At 50.0% G+C, this 15,051-nt stretch overlaps 1 protein-coding gene across 4 annotated transcripts in view; it reads right to left on the reverse strand.

Moving 5' to 3' along the window:
• CFAP263 (cilia and flagella associated protein 263) overlaps window positions 1-13,108 on the reverse strand; it is a 34,156-nt gene extending 21,048 nt beyond the window's left edge. Inside the window, exons 1-3 of one of the 4 annotated variants that reach the window (XM_073659813.1) lie at window positions 12,908-13,108; window positions 4,337-4,463; window positions 1,539-1,703 (exon numbers count right to left, since the gene is read on the reverse strand). In XM_073659813.1, the coding sequence (XP_073515914.1) occupies window positions 1,539-1,703; window positions 4,337-4,463; window positions 12,908-13,017 (402 nt within the window). In that variant the 5' untranslated portion in view covers window positions 13,018-13,108. Of the gene's footprint in view, window positions 1-1,538; window positions 1,704-4,336; window positions 4,573-12,907 lie in introns of all 4 variants that reach the window. The other 3 variants (XM_073659812.1, XM_073659815.1, XM_073659814.1) reach the window with 3 other exon arrangements.
• Window positions 13,109-15,051: the final 1,943 nt, after the last annotated feature.

Raw genomic sequence — 15,051 nt, forward strand, 5'->3', positions numbered from 1 at the left:
GGGAGACCAGGAGAGGACGAAGAAGTCACCTGGCCCCATGGATGTGTTATTTGTGGTTGCCAGGAGGGACCCACCAGTCGCCTGCAACCCACGGAGACATTCGGGAAGCCAGATTGGGACCCACAAGTCATCTTGCCCCATGGAAACTCTCGGAGAGGCCAGGGTGGAACCCTCGGGTTTCCTGGCCTTGTACCTCGATGGACTGCTAGCTTCCCAAGCTTGCCGTTACCTTCTCTCTGTGGGGGTCTGCCAGAAGCAGGGGGGGGGGGGGGGGGCCCTGGTTGAGGTAGTCGGCCCTGGAAGTCCCAAAGTCACAGCTGTTCTATCCCAGGCGGGTGGAGGAGGAAGGGTGAGACTGTAATTTTGCACCATCTTGGGTATTTTCTGGGACTGTTCTATGTGTTTATTGTCCGCTTTGTGGGTCAGTAAAGTATTGCCGCGCTGTTTACCCTCACCCTGTGTTGTCTGAGTAGCGTTACCCCCACGGAAGACCCCGGGTCTTCACAATCCATGAAACAGGGAGGAAATGATAATCGTTTATTACTAGTAAGAGAAGGTAAATGGATCCTAGAAGCAGAAGCCCAAGGCCCCCGAGGGCTAAACCACAAACTGGATACGGCAGTCTTAGTCTTTTTGTAATGTTGTTTTAATTGTCTGTCAATTATGTTTTAATTATGCACAGAGACCCCACGTGTAAAGGAAGCAGCCGCACTTCTTTCTAGATTGGACCCGTAGAAGCGGCAGAGAGGCGAAACGGCCGTCGTCCACCTGTCTCTCTCTGCATGTCTCCCCGTACGTCTCCCCCCGCACATCAGACCACACCACCACCACCGCCAGACCACGGCCACACCACCGCCGCCAGACCACGGCACCACCGCAAGACCACACCGCCAGACCACGGCCACACACCACTGCCAGACAACACCACCACCGCCAGACCACACCCACCACCACCGCCAGACCACGGCACCACAGCCAGACCACACCCACCACCACAGCCAGACCACGGCACCACCACCGCCAGACCACGGCACCACAGCCAGACCACAGCCACACCACCACAGCCAGACCACAGCCACACCACCACAGCCAGACCACAGCCACACCACACCACCACCACTGCCAGACCACACCACCACAGCCAGACCACACCACCACCGCCAGACCACGGCCACACCACCGCCGCCAGACCACCGCCGCCAGACCACACCACACCACCATCACAGCCAGACCACACCACCGCCAGACCACACCACCACCACCGCCAGACCACATCACCACCACAGCGGACCACACCACCACCGACAGATCACGGCCAGGTATCCCAGCGTAGCTTTGCTTGACTGGACACCTGCGAGTGTCTGCGTGTCTTCGCTCTCTGCCTTCTGTAAACTCCTCTGTTGCAGATCTCTGAATAAACTTCAGCCTCTGCTTCAAGGAGAATTGTCTGCAGTATCTCCTCGACTCTTCCAGCTCTCAGAAAGGACTTTCTTACAGGGTCAGTATCGGTGCCCCCTCCATGGACGTCCCTCCCATACCTTGTAACTTTGAAAGCCGCGCTGGGTGTTGTCGGCGTCTCTCTGCGCCTCTTCCCGCGACTCCTCCAGCTCTCGCTGCACCAGATCACACTTCTGCTCCACAGTCAGGCTCAGCAGACGCTCAGAGATGGTGCTGCGCGACTTAGAGCGCCGCCGACTGCGCATCTACAAGAGAGACAGCGGTCTATAGGGGGCAGCACTGCCTCATACATGGGGTACTACAGCACCATACAGGGGTCTATAGGGGGCAGCACTGCCTCATACATGGGGGTACTACATCACCATACAGGGGTCTATAGGGGGCAGCACTGCCTCACACATGGGGGTACTACAGCACCATATAGGGGGCAGCACTGCCTCATACATGGGAGTACTACAGCACCATACAGGGGTCTATAGGGGGCAGCACTGCCTCATACATGGGGTACTACAGCACCATACAGGGGTCTATAGGGGGCAGCACTGCCTCATACATGGGAGTACTACAGCACCATACAGGGGTCTATAGGGGGCAGCACTGCTTCACACATGGGGGTACTACATCACCATACAGGGGTCTATAGGGGGCAGCACTGCCTCACACATGGGGGTACTACATCACCATACAGGGGTCTATAGGGGGCAGCACTGCCTCACACATGGGGGTACTACAGCACCATACAGGGGTCTATAGGGGGCAGCACTGCCTCACACATGGGGGTACTACATCACCATACAGGGGTCTATAGGGGGCAGCACTGCTTCACACATGGGGGTACTACATCACCATACAGGGGTCTATAGGGGGCAGCACTGCCTCACACATGGGGGTACTACATCACCATACAGGGGTCTATAGGGGGCAGCACTGCCTCATACATGGGGGTACTACAGCACCATACAGGGGTCTATAGGGGGCAGCACTGCCTCACACATGGGGGTACTACAGCACCATACAGGGGTCTATAGGGGGCAGCACTGCCTCACACATGGGGGTTCTACAGCACCATACAGGGGTCTATAGGGGGCAGCACTGCCTCACACATGGGGGTTCTACATCACCATACAGGGGTCTATAGGGGGCAGCACTGCCTCACACATGGGGGTGCTACATCACCATACAGGGGTCTATAGGGGGCAGCACTGCCTCATACATGGGAGTACTACATCACCATACAGGGGTCTATAGGGGGCAGCACTGCCTCACATATGGGGGTACTACAGCACCATGCAGGGGTCTATAGGGGGCAGCACTGCCTCATACATGGGAGCACTACAGCACCATACAGGGATCTATAGGGGGCAGCACTGCCTCACACATGGGAGTACTACAGCACCATACAGGGGTCTATAGGGGGCAGCACTGCCTCATACATGGGAGTACTACATCACCATACAGGGGTCTATAGGGGGCAGCACTGCCTCACACATGGGGGTACTACAGCACCATACAGGGGTCTATAGGGGGCAGCACTGCCTCACACATGGGAGTACTACATCACCATACAGGGGTCTATAGGGGGCAGCACTGCCTCACATATGGGGGTACTACAGCACCATACAGGGGTCTATAGGGGGCAGCACTGCCTCACACATGGGGTACTACAGCGCCATACAGGGGTCTATAGGGGGCAGCACTGCCTCACACATGGGGTACTACAGCACCATACAGGGGTCTATAGGGGCAGCACTGCCTCACACATGGGGTACTACAGCATCATACAGGGGTCTATAGGGGCAGCACTGCCTCACACATGGGGTACTACAGCGCCATACAGGGGTCTATAGGGGGCAGCACTGCCTCACACATGGGAGTACTACATCACCATACAGGGGTCTATAGGGGGCAGCACTGCCTCACATATGGGGGTACTACAGCACCATACAGGGGTCTATAGGGGGCAGCACTGCCTCACACATGGGGTACTACAGCGCCATACAGGGGTCTATAGGGGGCAGCACTGCCTCACACATGGGGTACTACAGCACCATACAGGGGTCTATAGGGGCAGCACTGCCTCACACATGGGGTACTACAGCATCATACAGGGGTCTATAGGGGCAGCACTGCCTCACACATGGGGGTACTACAGCACCATACAGGGGTCTATAGGGTGCAGCACTGCCTCGTACATGGGGTACTACAGCACCATACAGGGGTCTATAGGGGGCAGCACTGCCTCATACATGGGGTACTACAGCACCATACAGGGGTCTATAGGGGGCAGCACTGCCTCACACATGGGGTACTACAGCACCATACAGGGGTCTATGGGGGCAGCACTGCCTCACACATGGGGGTACTACAGCACCATACAGGGGTCTATAGGGGGCAGCACTGCCTCATACATGGGGGTACTGCAGCACCATACAGGGGTCTATAGGGGGCAGCACTGCCTCATACATGGGGGTACTACAGCACCATACAGGGGTCTATGGGGGCAGCACTGCCTCACACATGGGGGTACTACAGCACCATACAGGGGTCTATAGGGGGCAGCACAGCACCATACAAGGGTCTATAGGGGGCAGCACTGCCTCATACATGGGTACTACAGCATCATACAGGAGTCTATAATGGGCAGCACTGCCTCACACATGGGGGTACTACAGCACCATACAGGGGTCTATAGGGGGCAGCACAGCACCATACAGGGGTCTATAGGGGGCAGCACTGCCTCATACATGGGTACTACAGCATCATACAGGAGTCTATAATGGGCAGCACTGCCTCACACATGGGGGTACTATAGCGCTAGCACCACACCGGGGAGGGGGAGACTAGTGATACTTTAGGGCTGTGGTCTTTGGCTCTGTACCTGGCTGAAGTCCAGAATGGATCCAGTGGTGTCGGATGGGGCGGACGGGATCAGCTCCTTCGGATCCAGGCGTTTATAGAACTTTTCAAACATGTCTGTCTCGGCTTTGAGCGTGGAGAGAAGAAGACTGCAAGAGCGAGAAGCCCGACATATAGGGGGCAGCACAGAGGCGAGGGGCGGTGTGTGAGAAGGAGCAAACACGGGGAGGACATCACAGGCGGAGGAACTAGAAGTATCTGGTGAGACACAGGGCAGTATACATATATACACATGCACAGGGGGTGTACAGGGCGGCCATATATATATATATTATATACAGGTGACACCAGACGTTTCCATCCACTATATATAAAGACACATATGATGTTTTCCTCAATATCTGACATGGAATCAGAATAAACCTTTCCCGTTTTAGGACAATTAGGATTTTACCATAATGTTTAATATTTGCCCAATGCCGGAATAATGAGACAGAGAAGGTTTAAGACATTTTTATTACTTACTGCAGAGTACATACAGTAAGATCACCATGCCCCTTTATGAGGTGTCATAATCGTACGCCCCACCTCAGATCCCCCTGTTTGGCGCAGGCTCCGGCGCTGAGCCCGCATCTTTCCGGGCACATGACAGCTGATCTATACAGCAGACGTGTGCCCGATCCCCCCGCGGCTGTTAACCAGTTAAATGCCGCTGTCAATATCTGACAGCAGCATTTAATTCACACTCCAGGGAAGCGTGTCATTGGCTCTGCCCATCGTCGACCCCGTCACGTGATCGCGGGTCACCGATGGGTTGGCATGACAACCCGGGGTCTGCAGCAGATCCCTGTGGTTGTCATTGCCAGATTGTTATGAGCGCCACCCAGTGGTCGATGCTCATAGGAAGTGAGCAGATCTGCTACACAGAGGCGATCTGCTCATTGGCCGTGTGCAGTACAGGAGATCAGACGAGTGCGGCTTCATCTCTCCCATGGAAACTACTGAAGCAAGCAAAAAGGAGAAAAAATATAAAGAGTTTACATCACCCCCTTTCACCCCATTCAAAATAAAACAATAAAAAATAACCAGATACACATATTTGGTATCAGAGAGTTCAGAATCATCCGATCTATCAATATAAAAAAATAATTAATCCGATCGATAAACGGAGACAGAATTATGTTTTTTTTTTTGTCACCGTAACATTGCAATACAATGCAATAACAGCGATCAAAACATCGGATTTACCCCAATATGGTATCAATAAAAACGTCAGCTCCGCGCGCAACCCGGCCCCAGATCACAAAAAGTGGAGACGCTACGGGTCTCGGAAAATGCCACCATTTTTTATTTTAGCAAACTTTCTTTTTTTATTTAAATGGTGAAAAAAAAAATGCAACCTATAGATGTTTGGTGTCTACAAACTCGTAATGACCTGGAGAATAATAATGGCCGCTCAGGTTTAGCATTCAGTGAATGTGGAAAGAAAAAACAACATCTGTAGTATTGCACTTTTTTTGCAATTTCACAGCACTTGGATTTTTTTCCTGTTTTCCAGTGCACATTATGGTAAAACCAGTGATGTTGTTCAAAAGTACAACTCGTCCCGCAAAAAATAAACCCTCACACGGCCATATTGACCAAAAAATAAAAAAGTTATGGCTCTGGGAACAAGGGGAGCAAAAAACGAAAACACAAAAACATGTAATGGTCATGAAGGGGTTAAACAATTCTGGACGGCCCATATGATTATGTCAGGTATTTGGAAGCTTCTGATACGATTTTTGGCAACATCTGAGTTAATTAGAGACACGCCTGTGGAGGTATTTTAATGCACACCTGAAACACACTGCTTCTTTTTGTGTAGCATCATGGGAAAGTCTAAAGAAATCAGCCAAGATATCAGGAAGAGAATTGTGGACTTGCACAAGTCTTGCTCATCCTTGGGTACAATTTCAAGATCCCTGAAGGTGCCTTGTTCATCTGTACAAACAATTATACGCAAGTACAGACAAGATGGGAATGTCCAGCCATCATACCGCTCAGGAAGGAGATGGGTTCTGTGTCCCAGAGATGAACGTGCTTTGGGCCGACATGTGCATATCAACCCAAGGACAAAAGCAAAAGACCTTGTGAAGATGATGGCGGAAGTTGGTAAGATTGTGTCAATATCCACAGTGAAACGAGTACTGTATCAACATGGGCTGAAAGGCCACTCTGCCAGGAAGAAGCCATTACTCCAAAAGAAACATAAAAAAGTCAGATTAATGTTTGCAAATGCACACAGGAACAAAGACCTTAATTTTGGAGACATGTCCTGTGGTCTGATGAAACTAAAATTCAACTTTTTGGGCATAATGACCATCGTTACGTTTGGAGGAAAAAGGGAGAAGCTTGGAAGACTAAGAACACCATCCCAACTGTGAAACATGGGGGTGGCAGCATCATGTTGTGGGGTTGTTTTGCTGCAGGAGGGACTGGTGCACTTCACAAAATAGATGGCATCGTGAGAAAAGAAGATTATGTGGCAATACTGAAGCAACATCTCAAGACATCAGCCAGGAAGATAAAGCTTGGGCGGAAATGGGTCTTCCAAATGGACACTGACCGGAAGCATACGGCCAAAATGGTAACAAAGAGGCTTAAAGGAGTAATACCATCTCCAAGATCCTATCCCAATATGTAGTAGGTGTAATAATAATAATATTAGTAAATACCTCCAATTAGAAATGTAGTATAGTTTTTCTGATTCGTTATGTCTCTTTCCTCATGTGCAGACATTGCAGGATCTTAGGTATCCATGGTTACGACCACTGACATAGTAACAGCTAGTTGCTAGTGGTCGTAACCATGGATACCCAAGATCCTGCAATGTTTGCACATGAGGAAAGAGACATAGTGAATCAGGAGAACTATACTACATTTTTAATTGGAGGTATTTGCTAATATTATTATTATTATTATTATTATTATTATTAAACCTACTACATATTGGGATAGGATCTTGGAGATGGGATTATTCCTTTAAGGATAACAAAGTCCATGTTTGGGAGAGGCCATCACAAAGCCCTGATCTCAATCCTATTGAAAATTTATGGGCAAATCTGAAAAGGCTGCGAGCGCCGAGCAAGACGACCTCCAAACCGGGATCAGGTACTCCAGAGCAAGGCGACCTCCAAACCGGGATCAGGTACACCAGAGCAAGGCGACCTCCAAACCGGGATCAGGTACTCCAGAGCAAGACGACCTCCAAACCGGGATCAGGTACTCCAGAGCAAGGCGACCTCCAAACCTGGATCAGGTACTCCAGAGCAAGGCGACCTCCAAACCTGGATCAGGTACACCAGAGCAAGGCGACCTCCAAACCTGGATCAGGTACACCAGAGCAAGGCGACCTCCAAACCGGGATCAGGTACTCCAGAGCAAGGCGACCTCCAAACCGGGATCAGGTACTCCAGAGCAAGGCGACCTCCAAACCGGGATCAGGTACTCCAGAGCAAGGCGACCTCCAAACCGGGATCAGGTACTCCAGAGCAAGGCGACCTCCAAACCGGGATCAGGTACTCCAGAGCAAGGCGACCTCCAAACCGGGATCAGGTACTCCAGAGCAAGGCGACCTCCAAACCGGGATCAGGTACTCCAGAGCAAGGCGACCTCCAAACCGGGATCAGGTACACCAGAGCAAGGCGACCTCCAAACCTGGATCAGGTACACCAGAGCAAGGCGACCTCCAAACATGGATCAGGTACACCAGAGCAAGGCGACCTCCAAACCTGGATCAGTTACACCAGTTCTGTCAGGAGGAATCGGCCAAAATTCCCACCAACTATTGTGAGAAGCTTCTGGAAAGAGACCCCAAACGTCTGACCCAAGTCATTCAGTGTAAGGGCAATGGGAGCAAATACTAATGAGATGGATGGAAACTTCTGACTCTGCAGTAAGTAATAAAAATGTCTTAAACCTTCTCTCCTCTCATTATGAGTTGTCTCGAAAGCTTGAAACTTCTTACCATCCTTTCAGTTCGCCATTAACAGGTATCAACCACTGAGGACTCTCACATCTAAATATTGTTCTATCTATTAGCTAACACGGTGCAAGAAAATATATTCTCCCTGTCCCATTATTCCGGCATTGGGCAAATATTAAACATTATGGTAAAATCCTAATTGTCCTAAAACGGTAAAGGTTTATTCTGATTCCATGTCAGATATTGAGGAAAACATCATATGTGTCTTTATATATAGTGGATGGAAACTTCTGGTGTCAACTGTATATACAGGGTGTGTAAATATATAGGGGGTGTACATATATACCCGGGGGTTGTACCTATATATACACGGGAGGTGTACGTGCACATATGTAACAGGAGGTGTGTACATACATACATACATACACATATATATACACGGGGGTGTGCATATATATACCGGGGGTGTGCATATACAGTTAGGTCCATATATATTTGGACAGAGACAACATTTTTCTAGTTTTGCTTCTAGACATGACCACAATGAACTTTAAACAAGACAATTCAGATGCAGTTGAAGTTCAGACTTTCCGCTTTCATTTGAGGGGATCCACATTAAAATTGGATGAAGGGTTTCGGAGTTTCAGCTCCTTACCATGTGCCACCTTGTTATTAAAGGGACCAAAAGTAATTGGACAGTTGACTCCGCAGCTATTTCATGGACAGGTGTGGGCAATCCCTTCGTTATGTCATTCTCCATTAAGCAGATACAAGGCCTGGAGTTGATTTGAGGTGTGGTGCTTGCATTTGGAAGGTTTTGCAGTGAAGTAAACATGCGGTCAAAGGAGCTCTCCATGCAGGTGAAACAAGCCATCCTTAAGCTGCAAAAACAGAAAAAAACCATCCGAGAAATTGCTACAATATTAGGAGCGGCAAAATCTACAGTTTGGTACATCCTGAGAAAGAAAGAAAGCACAGGTGAACTCATCAATGCAAAAAGACCTGGGCGCCCACGGAAGACAACAGTGGTGGATGATGGCAGAATAATCTCCATGGTGAAGAGAAACCCCTTCACAACAGCCAACCAAGTGACCACCACTCTCCAGGAGGTAGGCGTATCAATATCCAAATCTACCATAAAGAGAAGACTGCATGAAAGTAACTACAGAGGGTTCACTGCACGGTGCAAGCCACTCATAAGCATCAAGAATAAAAAGGCTAAAAAACATCGAAAAAAGCCGCACAGTTCTGGAAGAAACCAAGATCAACCTCTACCAGAATGATGGAAAGAGAAAAGTATGGCGAAGGCGTGGTACAGCTCATGATCCAAAGCATACCACATCATCTGTAAAACACGGCGGAGGCAGTGTGATGGCGTGGGCATGCATGGCTGCCAGTGGCACTGGGTCACTAGTGTTTATTGATGATGTGACACAGGACAGAAGCAGCCGAATGAATTCTGATGTATTCAGAGCCATACTGTGTGCTCAGATCCAGCCAAATGCAGCCAAACTGATTGTCCATCTGTAGTATCAAACGACGACCAATGACCCAAAACATAAAGCCAAAGCAACCCAGGAGTTTATTAAAGCAAAGAAGTGGAATATTCTTGAAAGGCCAAGTCAGTCACCTGATCTCAACCCAATTGAGCCGCATTTCACTTGTTAAAGACTAAACTTCAGACAGAAAGGCCCACAAACAAACAGCAACTGAAAAGCACCGCAGTGAAGGCCTGGCAGAGCATCAAAAAGGAGGAAACCCAGCGTCTGGTGATGTCCATGAGTTCAAGACTTCAGGCAGTCATTGCCAACAAAGGGTTTTCAACCAAGTACTAGAAATGAACATTTTATTTACAATTATTTAATCTGTCCAATTACTTTTGGTCCCTTTAAAAACAGGGTGGCACATGTTAAGGAGCTGAAACTCCTAAACACTTCATCCAATGTTAATGTGGAGACCCTCAAATGAAAGCGGAAAGTCTGAACTTCAAGTGCATCTGAATTGTTTGGTTTAAAATTCATTGTGGTAATATCTAGAAGCAAAACTAGAAAAATGTTCTCTCTGTCCAAATATATATGGACCTAACTGTATATACTGGGGTGTATATATATACACGGGGGGGGGGGAACATATATATATATGGGGAGTGGTGTGCATATATATATACGGGGGGTGTACATATATATACGGGAGGTTTACATATATATAAAGGGGTGTACACATATATAAGGGGGTGTACATACAGTACAGACCAAAAGTTTGGACACACCTCATTTAAAAAAGTTTCTGTATTTTCTTGACTATGAAAATTGTACATTCACACTGAAGGCATCAAAACTATGAATTACCACATGTGGAATTATATACTTACCAAAAAAGTGTGAAACAACTGAAAATATGTCTTATATTCTAGGTTCTTCACAGTAGCCACCTTTTGCTTTGATGACTGCTTTGCACACTCTTGGCATTCTCTTGATGAGCTTCAAGAGGTAGTCACCGGAAATGGTCTTCACTTCACAGGTGTGCCCTGTCAGGTTTAATAAGTGGGATTTCTTGCCTTATAAATGGGGTTGGGACAATCAGTTGTGTTGTGCAGAAGTCTGGTGGATACACAGCTGATAGTCCTACTGAATAGACTGTTGCAAAAACCATCAAGCGCTACAAAGAAACTCGCTCACATGAAGACCGCCCCAGGAAAGGAAGACCAAGAGTCACCTCTGCTTCTGAGGATAAGTTTATCCGAGTCACCAGCCTCAGAAATCGCAGGTTAACAGCAGCTCAGATTAGAGACCAGGTCAATGCCACACAGAGTTCTAGCAGCAGACACATCTCTACAACAACTGTTAAGAGGAGACTTTGTGCAGCAGGCCTTCATGGTAAAATAGCTGCTAGGAAACCACTGCTAAGGACAGGCAACAAGCAGAAGAGACTTGTTTGGGCTAAAGAACACAAGGAATGGACATTAGACCAGTGGAAATCTGTGCTTTGGTCTGATGAGTCCAAATTTGAGATCTTTGGTTCCAACCACCGTGTCATTGTGCGAAGCAGAAAAGGTGAATGGATGGACTCTACATGCCTGGTTCCCACCGTGAAGCATGGAGGAGGAGGAGGAGGAGGTGTGATGGTGTGGGGGGGCTTTGCTGGTGACACTGTTGGGGATTTATTCAAAATTGAAGGCATACTGAACCAGCATGGCTACCACAGCATCTTGCAGCGGCATGCTATTCCATCCGGTTTGCGTTTAGTTGGACCACCATTTATTTTTCAACAGGACAATGACCCCAAACACCTCCAGGCTGTGTAAGGGCTATTTGACCAAGAAGGAGAGTGATGGGGGGCTACGCCAGATGACCTGGCCTCCACAGTCACCAGACCTGAACCCAATCGAGATGGTTTGGGGTGAGCTGGACCGCAGAGCGAAGGCAAAAGGGCCAACAAGTGCTAAGCATCTCTGGGAACTCCTTCAAGATTGTTGGAAGACCATTTCCGGTGACGACCTCTTGAAGCTCATCAAGAGAATGCCAAGAGTGTGCAAAGCAGTCATCAAAGCAAAAGGTGGCTACTGTGAAGACCCTAGAATATAAGACATATTTTCAGTGGTTTCACACTTTTTTCTTAAGTAGGTCCAAACTTTTGGTCTGTACTGTGTATATATATATATATGTACACCCCTCCGTATACATGTGTACATCCCATATATATATATATATATATATATATATATATATATATATATATATATATATATATATATATATATATATATATATATATATATATATATATATATATATATATATATAATGTACACATGTATACGGAGGGGTGTGCATATATATATATATATATATATATATATATATATATATATACATACACGGGGAGGGGTGTACATATATATACACGGGGAGGGGTGTACATATATATACACGGGGATGGGTGTACATATATATACACGGGGATGGGTGTACACACACATATATATATATATACACATACACACGGGGGGAGTACATGTATATATATATATATATATATATATATATATATATATATATATATATATATATATATATATACACACACAGGGGGGGTGTACATGTACATATATATATATATATATATATATATATATATACATACACACAGGGGGGGTACATATATATACAGGGGTGTGCATATATACGGGGAGGGGTGTACATACATATACAGGGGGGGTGTACATATATATATATATATATATATATATATATATATATACACAGGGGGGTGTACATACATATACAGGGGTGTGTGCATATATATACAGGGGGGTGTGCATATATATATATATATACAGGGGGGTGTACATACATATACAGGGGGGTGTGCATATATATATACAGGGGGGTGTGCATACATATACAGGGGTGTGTGCATATATATACAGGGGGGTGTGCATATATATATACAGGGGTGTGTACATATATATACAGGGGGGTGTGCATATATATATACAGGGGTGTGTGCATATATATATACAGGGGTGTGTGCATATATATACAGGGGGGTGTACATATATATACAGGGGTGTGCATATATACGGGGGGGGGGTGTACAGGGCGCTGAGTGCACGTGTCGCAGTACCCGGTGTCCCGGAGCAGTCCACGCACTTGCTCGGGGCTCAGCTCGCTCAGGTGCGGCTCCTCCCCGGCCCCGGACTCGGTCCTCACACTCTCGGCGTCCGTCTCCGCCATGGTCGTCAGGCTGACACTCCGCGTCTCCAGGGAGACGGATCACGTGACGCCTCCTCCGCTCTAAATCTCCATCACTGCACGGCGAGTAATGAGCTAACCCCGCCCCCAAGAGAGCGGAATTTCCATACATAACCCCGCCCTCAAGAGAGCGAACTTTTCCATACATAACCCCGCCCCCAAGAGAGCGGAATTTCCATACATAACCCCGCCCTCAAGAGAGCAGAATTTCCATACATAACCCCGCCCCCAATAGAGCGGAATTTTCATACATAACCCCGCCCTCAAGAGAGCAGAATTTCCATACATAACCCCGCCCCCAATAGAGCGGAATTTCCATACATAACCCCGCCCCAAAAAGGAAACAAAATTGGAGGATATTGGGGGGCACAGGATGTTGGGGGGGCTCAGGATGTTCGGGGGGCGCAGGATGTTGGGGGATGTGGGGGTGCAGGGGGTTGAGGGGCGCAGGATGTTGGGGGATGACGGGGGACGCAGGATGTTGGGGGAGCAGGACGTTGGGGGATGGGGGGCGCAGGATGTTGGGGGATGGGGGTATAGGATGTTGTGGGCGCAGGATGTTGGGGGGGCTCAGGATGTTGGGGGGGCGCTGGATGTTGGGGGGGCTCAGGATGTTGGGGGGGCGCAAGATGGGGCGCTGGATGTTGGGGGGCGCAGGATGTTGGGGGATGGGGGGCCGCAAGGTGGGGGTGCAGGGGGTTGGGGGGTGACGGGGGGGCGCAGGGTGTTGGGGGATGTGGGGGGCACAGGACGTTGGGGGCGCAGGATGTTGGGGGATGGTGGGCTCAGGATGTTGGGGGGGCGCAGGATGTTGGGGGGGCGCAGGATGTTGGGGTGCGCAGGATGTTGGGGTTGGGGGTGCAGGATGTTGGGGGGCGCAGGATGTTGAGGGGTGCAGGATGTTGGGGGCGCAGGATGTTGGGGTGCGCAGGATGTTGGGGTTGGGGGGCGGAGGATGTTGGGGGCGCAGGATGTAGGGGTTGGGGGCGCAGGATGTTGGGGGGTTCAGGGGGTTGGGGGGCAGAGGATGTTGGGGGCGCAGGATGTAGGGGTTGGGGGCGCAGGATGTTGGGGGGCGCAGGATGTTGGGGGCGCAGGATGTTGGGGTGCGCAGGATGTTGGGGTTGGGGGGCGGAGGATGTTGGGGGCGCAGGATGTAGGGGTTGGGGGCGCAGGATGTTGGGGGGTTCAGGGGGTTGGGGGCCGCAGGATGTTGGGGGATGGGGGACCGCAAGGTGGGGGTGCAGGGGGTTGGGGGGGCGCAGGATGTTGGGGATGACGGGGGGCGCAGGATGTTTGGGGGCGCAGGATGTTGGGGGTTGTGGGCGCAGGATGTTGGAGGCGCAGGATGTTGGGGGATGAGGGGCCGCAAGATGTAGGGGGATGTAGGGGGTTCGCAGGATGTTGGGGGATGTGGGGGGTGCAGGATGTTGGGGGATGTGGGGGGCGCAGGATGTTGGGGGGCTCAGGATGTTGGGGGGTGCAGGATGTTGGAGGGGCGCAGGATGTTGGGGTTTGTGGGCGCAGGATGTTGGGGGCCGCAGGATGTTGGGGTTGGGGGTTGTGGGCGCAGGATGTTGGGGGATGTGGGCCGCAGGATGTTGGGGGTTGTGGGCGCAAGATGTTGGGGGTTGTGGGCGCAGGAAGTTGGGGGGCGCAGGATGTTGGGAGTTGTGGGCGCAGGATGTTGGGGGGCGCAGGATGTTGGGGGGCGCAAGATGTTGGGGTTGTGGGCACAGGATGTTGGGGTGCGCAGGATGTTGGGGGTTGTGGGCGCAGGATGGTGGGGTTGGGTGCGCAGGATGTTGGGGTTGGAGGGGTGCAGGATGTTGGGGGCGCAGGATGTTGGAGGGTGCAGGATGTTGGGGTGCGCAGGATGTTGGGGTTGGGGGCGGAGGATGTTGGGGGGCGCAGGATATTGGGGTTGGGGGGGCGCAGGATGTTGGGGGGCGCAGGATGTTGGGGGTGCAGGATGTTGGGGTTGGAGGGGTGCAGGATGTTGGTGGTTGTGGGTGC

Source organism: Phyllobates terribilis, unplaced genomic scaffold (assembly GCF_046119375.1).
Source record: "Phyllobates terribilis strain yellow unplaced genomic scaffold, ASM4611937v1 Scaffold_14__1_contigs__length_39327217, whole genome shotgun sequence".
Lineage (NCBI taxonomy): Eukaryota > Metazoa > Chordata > Amphibia > Anura > Dendrobatidae > Phyllobates > Phyllobates terribilis.